At 41.7% G+C, this 6,412-nt stretch overlaps 3 protein-coding genes across 4 annotated transcripts; 1 reads left to right on the forward strand and 2 right to left on the reverse strand.

The window, feature by feature from the left end:
* Window positions 1-2,282, reverse strand: LOC104773964 (origin of replication complex subunit 4; the record flags this gene model as incomplete). The annotated part of the gene is given in 13 exon segments (XM_010498636.2): window positions 1-65; window positions 137-246; window positions 326-411; window positions 539-620; window positions 715-806; window positions 969-1,055; window positions 1,198-1,261; window positions 1,365-1,408; window positions 1,497-1,547; window positions 1,630-1,677; window positions 1,766-1,822; window positions 1,901-1,991; window positions 2,100-2,282. Coding segments are annotated over 13 exon segments (993 nt in total), but the record flags the coding sequence as incomplete, so codon positions are not given.
* A 104-nt stretch (window positions 2,283-2,386) lies between these two features.
* On the forward strand, window positions 2,387-4,026 carry LOC104773961 (sec-independent protein translocase protein TATC, chloroplastic-like). Its single transcript, XM_010498633.2, has 4 exons — window positions 2,387-2,749; window positions 2,879-3,156; window positions 3,271-3,561; window positions 3,649-4,026. The coding sequence occupies exons 1-4, from the start codon at window positions 2,494-2,496 to the stop codon at window positions 3,856-3,858; spliced, it is 1,035 nt and encodes a 344-aa protein (XP_010496935.1). The 5' UTR covers window positions 2,387-2,493; the 3' UTR covers window positions 3,859-4,026.
* Window positions 4,027-4,116: 90 nt separating this feature from the next.
* LOC104773963 (protein FAM133-like) lies at window positions 4,117-5,881 on the reverse strand. Of its 2 annotated transcripts, none has more exons than XM_010498634.2 (3): window positions 5,763-5,881; window positions 5,456-5,527; window positions 4,117-5,138 (listed from the first exon to the last, which is right to left on the reverse strand). In XM_010498634.2, exon 3 carries the CDS (start codon window positions 5,077-5,079, stop codon window positions 4,384-4,386), a length of 696 nt encoding a protein of 231 aa, XP_010496936.1. In that variant the 5' UTR covers window positions 5,080-5,138; window positions 5,456-5,527; window positions 5,763-5,881; the 3' UTR covers window positions 4,117-4,383. The 2 variants fall into 2 exon arrangements, with proteins under 2 accessions (XP_010496936.1, XP_010496937.1); XM_010498635.2 differs by having other exon boundaries at window positions 4,117-5,104; window positions 5,763-5,878.
* Between the last annotated feature and the right edge of the window lie 531 nt (window positions 5,882-6,412).

The following is a 6,412-nucleotide window of genomic DNA, read 5'->3' on the forward strand; positions in this document are numbered from 1 at the left end:
GCTTTGCTCCTTCACTTCTAGTCTCCTCATACAAACCAGGAGATAAAGCTCCAGTATGGAACAATCTGCTCAACAAAGATAATGTCAATTGATGTTCCCTAGGAAAATGTAGAAGCAACACCGCAGCTTATCATACCTCTAACGGCTTCCAACTTTGGTTGCCTTTGCATACTTGAAAGTGCTGCTTTGAAGTTCTCAAGAGAGAGGAGGCCAGATTCCAAATTCATTAAAGAAACAGCGCGGAATCTAACATCAAGAGATAGACTCAACACAGAGGAAATGACATCTTAAGGAAACATCTCACTATTGTAACCGAAGAACTTACATAAACTTCAGCAAACTGTTCACGGTAGAATTGGCATTAAATAATGTCCTGAGTATGTCTTTAAATCTCGTGTCTGATGTTATATTCTGCACAGAAGGTGTTTTTATTTTTATTTTTTTTGAAATTGGTACAAGTATCAGTTCTTCAGAAGAAAGAATTAACATCACAGGAAAGCTAAGCATGTCACAGTACTAATTGGGAGTGGATTAGAACCTTAATCTTTTCATTGAACCGAGAAACATATCCGTTGGGGAAGCTTGAGTCTGCTGGTAGAGACAGCAGGTGTTCCAACAAACTAGATATATAGTTTCTATTAATTAAATAAGTTCATTGGAAAAATAGCTGACTGCTAATAAGTAATAACAGAAAAGAAGCTGGCTGCTTATTACCCGTCAAATTCTTCCCTGGATGGAGGAAGAAACAATATTTTTCTGTGTGAAAAGCGAGATCTCACTCTTTTCTCCAGAAGTTGGTCAGCGTCCTGTGGTGAGAGATATTATAAGATTTTGAACCAGAGTACAGTTAACAACAACCAAAGTCAGCTGTCATCAAACATAAACAATATACAGTTGTAGAATGATAAATTAAAAAGAAACAATTTGTAAAACCCAAAACATGTATATCTATATAGGCATGCTCATACCAATCGAGAACTGAGACCGATGACAACAGCTTGTGATGTTACAGATTGCATAGCATCCAGCAAACTGTATAGCAACCGCTGCTTTCCCTAGATATTATAACCAGGTAATAAATAGGGTGAGTGGATAGAAAACACCAGTGTCCAATTCCTTTGTATATCAAGACAAAGATCATAGGGAAAACGAGTACGAATACAATTAGCAAGCTATAAGAAAATCAGGAATTCTTGCCTGTGCAAACATGTCAAATTCATCAAGCACAAAGATGATCGTCTTATGTGCTAGTCCACATTCCCTGAAATACCACCTCTATCAGTTTCGTCTGCGTTAAATATCAACATAGCAAAAAAAAGAAAGAAAAAAAGGCTCATTTATGTCAAGGTAAATAATAAACTCACCGCAACATGGCTACTATGAACTGTGAATTCTCATCCAATGATGCCTGGGAGAATCAGGCCAATTGAGGCATCGGCTAAACCAAGCTAAGAGGAGAAGAAGAAAAAGAACATTTGGAGAGAACAAAGGCATACCATTTTGGAGAAGAGCAGGTGGTGTTCCATGCACAACTGTCTGGCAATTTCCTGAAAAAATCAGTGTAAGTCGGTGAATATATAATAAAGGTGTACCCTTCCTTAAGGGATTGAGAATGCTAAGGGATCAGACCTTAAAAGCACAGTTATCATCACTATGCAAGAGACCATTCAGTCTGATCTGCATCACAATTTGAGATGGGTAGTGTAAGATACGATAAGATGGGATGAGATTAAAAAGAAAATGCGCTAAAAAAAATCACACATACCAGTGATACTGAATCAGGGAACTCCTCCAATAAATCACCAACAACGAGATCCAAGACCTGAAATCAACCCATTTAGAAGAAAAAAAAAATCCAAGAAGGGAGAGAGTAGAAGATGGTTTGAGGAGGGAGCCATACAGCAGCTTTTCCAGAGCCGCGAGGGCCGAGAAGCAAGATGGAATTGTTGCATCCCTCCGTGATAGAGGTTGATACAATGAACTTCAACTTACTGTGTGTTATAGACAAGACAAATTTGTGTATTAGGCACACCTAGGGCCCGTATATAATAATAATATATATAATCGAATTCGTTACCAAAGTGGTGAAGCAATCAGACCTGTAGTTGCTGTCTGACGAAGCGGAAAGAGGTCTGAAGACATAACTAGGATCGCAGAGTCTCCCGCGAATCAGATTTAGGGATTTCTCCGCCGCCGGAATAATCTCTTTGCCCATCGGGAACCCAACTTGGCCAGCCCCCTCACTCACTCACTCAATCACGAAGGGGTGAATGAGAACTGTATGGGCCTTAATGGGCTATTTCCGACAATCAAGGGCCATGGTGGTATTCTCTCTAAACGAGGTCGTTTTACACGGTGTTAGCAAGTTTTGTGACGGAAGTGTTCAACAGAAAAAAAGGAAAATAAAGGATTGGGTTTTGGAAATATCAGATGTGGGCAACGAAACTCGACCGGAACCAATCGTTCCTTCTGTGAAGCTCTTGGATTCTAGAGATGGGCAGCACAAGCACCACCAGCTCTGCTCTAGTCCACCATTTCCGCCTCACCACTCGCAACTTGGATTCGCCTACAAAGCGTCCTCACGCTGTAAATTTCTGCAGTTCGTGGAGGGAAGCTGGACTCCGATACGCTGTGACGCAACGCCGGAGCAAAGGCTTAGGCCGCTTGTCAGCTCTGGATGATAGTTCTGACGATTCACCAACGGAGTCCACCCCCGGCGCTGGCTCTGCTGTAGAAGACAGACCACCAGGTAATACGAGAGAAACTCTACTACCTTTCTTTGATTGCTTTTTTAAAAATCATATGTGTTGGTGTCAAGAGGTCACCCTCTTTTAAGTAGAGCTTCCCGGGTTGATTGATGGATTACATACATACACAGCTGTGTCCTTTGAGCAAGAAGATAGAGCAAGTCCGGTCTATGAGTTTCTCTATCCCCGTAAAGAGGAGCTCCCTGATGACAAAGAAATGACTATATTCGATCATCTCGAGGAGCTCCGGGAGAGGATATTTGTCTCGGTTTTGGCTGTGGGAGCTGCAATCTTGGGATGCTTCGCCTTCTCCAAAGATCTTATTGTCTTTCTTGAAGCTCCCGTCAAAACTCAGGGTGTGCGGTTTCTGCAGCTTGCTCCAGGCGAATTTTTCTTCACAACTTTAAAGGTCTTCTTCTTCAACTAGCTAATTTTAATTATCAGATAGACAGATAGATAGAGGCATCAAATGAACAAGAAAGATGATTTTTTTTGTTGTTGTTGTTGTTGTTTTGCGGTGCAGGTCTCGGGTTATTGCGGGCTTCTACTAGGGAGCCCAGTGATCCTGTATGAGATTATAGCTTTCGTCCTTCCCGGCCTGACCAAGGCTGAGAGAAGGTTTCTGGGGCCAATTGTCTTTGGTTCCTCCTTGCTCTTCTATGCTGGACTTGCCTTCTCCTACTGGGTTTTAACCCCTGCAGCCTTGAATTTCTTTGTCAATTACGCTGAAGGTGTGGTTGAATCTCTGTGGTCTATCGACCAGTACTTCGAGTTTGTATTAGTGCTTATGTTCAGCACGGGCCTGTCTTTCCAGGTATGTGGCCGATGATAATATATATATACTTGGTTCTCAAACATTGCTTCAGCCATCTTCACCTGGAATTTTCCTGTTGGTTTACAGGTTCCAGTCATTCAGTTACTCCTGGGACAAGTAGGGGTGGTGTCAGGAGATCAAATGCTTTCAATTTGGAGATATGTGGTGGTAGGTGCGGTGGTTGCAGCAGCTGTAGTCACACCCTCGACAGACCCTGTCACTCAAATGCTCCTAGCTACACCGCTTCTAGGGCTCTACTTGGGTGGTGCATGGATGGTCAAGCTCACAGGTCGGTGAGAAACTTGGTTGTTCACTCATGTATCTTGTAGAGTATATTATTACACTTTCCATGCATTAGACCACAGTCTGGTGCCCAAAGTGTTTACCTTCTTTGGATGTACAAATTCATAGACCTAAAAGAGCAACAAGGTTAAGGGGATATATAATTCAAATTCTGGATGAATACCTGCAGAGGGAAGTTCAAAAAAATATTTGCATCATTCCCGAGTATAAGACAAGCCAATTTGATCAAAGATAATTTGCAACATGAGGAACAATCAAACCAAAAACCATTCTTGCGACAAATGTGAAACGAAAATCTAAGAACAGAGACAGAGCGCTACAACAATTGTAATTCAACAGAATATTCATCATCTTTGGGTCCCAACATCTGAGTAGAAATCATGTGCTCGTTTAGTTACCACAACATCCAGATCTTATGACGTGAATTTGAAACAAATACAATTCCCATTTTCATTTGTCCAAGTTGTGCTCGCTTTTCTCATCTGATATCCTTCTTCCATCAGACTCGGATGCTGAATCTCAGTCATGTTTTTTATGCCTTCTCCTTCTTATTGCTCCATCGTCCTCACTTGAAGACTCTGCCCAACGATGTCTTCTCTTCCTACTTTTCCCACTATCTTCCGAGCCACTCGACGAAGCTGAACCTCTGATGTGCCTGTTATATTTGCCTCGCCTTCTTCTTCCACTGTCTTCCTCACCATCACTTGAAGTGACCACCTCACTGCGCCTGTGATGCTTTAAATGTCTTCTGTTTACATCTTCGGTATTGTCGTCATCCCAAGTCTTTCTTGAGCTATGCCACTTGTGCCTCCGATGGTGCTTCATCTTCATCCTCAGCTCATCATCTGACCCGTTTTTATTCACATCACTGCTATCATCGCTTGGATTCAAGGACCTTCGTTTCAGCCTCCTGGATTTCTTCTCTTTCCTCCTATCACTGTCATCTGAATCAGAGTGTGCATGTCTCCGGTGCTTATGGTGAGATCTTCTAGACTTTCTTCTCACCTCAGAGCTACTATCACTTTCTGAGCTAGATTCAGACGCACCTCTTTGTTTTCTCTTACTGAACTTTGACTTCTTTACTTTGGTGTCCGAGTCAGCTTTAGCATTGGCAGCTGCCTCTAGCTTCTGCTCCCATTTCAAAGGAGCTTCTTGCTTCTCTAGAACTCTTCGTTTCTTCTCCTCGACCATCTGGATGAACTTCTTGCAGTCCATTTGGATTGAAAATGCAACTGAAAATCTGCATTTTGGTATGAAGATAACCAAAAGTGCATCTCACAAAAGAGAAGAAAAAACAATGTTAGCTCTTCCATCAAACGAGCGGTTCATGAGCCCAATAAATAGAAGCCAAAACACAGAGAATAACTATAATTCAAAGCACTTTACGCTAAATAGCAGTTGTTGCTATTATATTAGGGTAAAAGCATTCCATCATACATAAAGACTCTTCAATCAAACAGATTGAAATCAGTCCAAAAGGGACTAACTATGTTTTGTTGATGATCTAGAACTACAATTGTTGCTAATGGCGAGCTGATAAGCTTTGAAACTAAAGCGATAAGCCTCACTAAATCTGAACCAAACTTCTTACCTGATGCGAGTGAGAGAGGTTATGATAAGCCAAAGAGGAGAGAGGCAATCCCACAACAAACAGATTACGAATCTGCAAAAGAGGGGCAACACATCATATTTAGGGGCATAATATATATCACTAGAATCATCCAAACATCAGAAAGTATACGATAAAATAAGCGACCTAGAGACGAGAAAACAAATCAACGGATTTAGTGGATCGGAGAAATCGGAACACAGATCTCAAAGATCGATGATGATCCGTGATTGGCAAAGTCAGATCTTGATTTAAACTAGGAGAATCTGAAATCTGAGAGAGAGCTTACCTTAAGGAAGATAGGGGAAGACGGAGACGCTAGCTAGGGCTTCGCTTCTTTTTGAGAACAAAAGACGACGGTTCGGGTTCGGGTTCGGGTTCGTCTCGCTATTTTCTCTCTTGCGCCTCTAAATAATAAATATATTTATTTATATACGGGTACACATATGGTTTGCGTGCCGTTTTATGTACAAGACCAAAGAACTACGTGACGTTTATGGACAAGATCAAAGCACTGCGTGCCGTTTTTTATGTCCCCTGGGCTTGTGTGTCGGTGTCGCGCCTTGTTTTGCAGTTTGCTTGCACTGGGAAACAGGATACCATTAAGGAGCAACCTCTCCTAATGAAAACATTGGAGATTTGGTCATTTTAAATGCTACTCCATATAGACTCCTACTCCATCGTTGCTGTTTGAGAATAAAACGATTCTTGATTTCAGAAATGTGTTAGATCGAGCTTACTGGCCTCGCATCCGTGGACTGATTCAAGAGGAAAAACTCGAGTCAGTGCACAAGACTGGTAAAGGAGATACTGAATGAGAGTCTTTTGGTGGAGATAATGAATGGTAAAGGAGATACTGAATGGTAAAGGAGAAGACGGGTTCAAGAAACCAAAACTAGTGATTCTGTCGAGAAACGGATCGAGGGAGATACTGAATGA

The sequence above is a fragment of the Camelina sativa genome, unplaced genomic scaffold (genome assembly GCF_000633955.1).
Source record: "Camelina sativa cultivar DH55 unplaced genomic scaffold, Cs unpScaffold00848, whole genome shotgun sequence".
NCBI classification, from domain to species: Eukaryota; Viridiplantae; Streptophyta; class Magnoliopsida; order Brassicales; family Brassicaceae; genus Camelina; species Camelina sativa.

What these genes read in the sequence shown, in the direction of transcription:
- LOC104773961 (XM_010498633.2), top strand. Translation starts at nt 2,494, where the DNA reads ATGGGCAGCACAAGCACCACCAGCTCTGCTCTAGTCCACCATTTCCGC. An exon ending in TGTAGAAGACAGACCACCAG is followed by an intron (nt 2,750 to 2,878) that starts GTAATACGAGAG and finishes ATACATACACAG; the next exon opens with CTGTGTCCTTTGAGCAAGAA. An exon ending in GCACGGGCCTGTCTTTCCAG is followed by an intron (nt 3,562 to 3,648) that starts GTATGTGGCCGA and finishes GTTGGTTTACAG; the next exon opens with GTTCCAGTCATTCAGTTACT.
- LOC104773963 (XM_010498634.2), bottom strand. Translation starts at nt 5,079, where the DNA reads ATGGACTGCAAGAAGTTCATCCAGATGGTCGAGGAGAAGAAACGAAGA.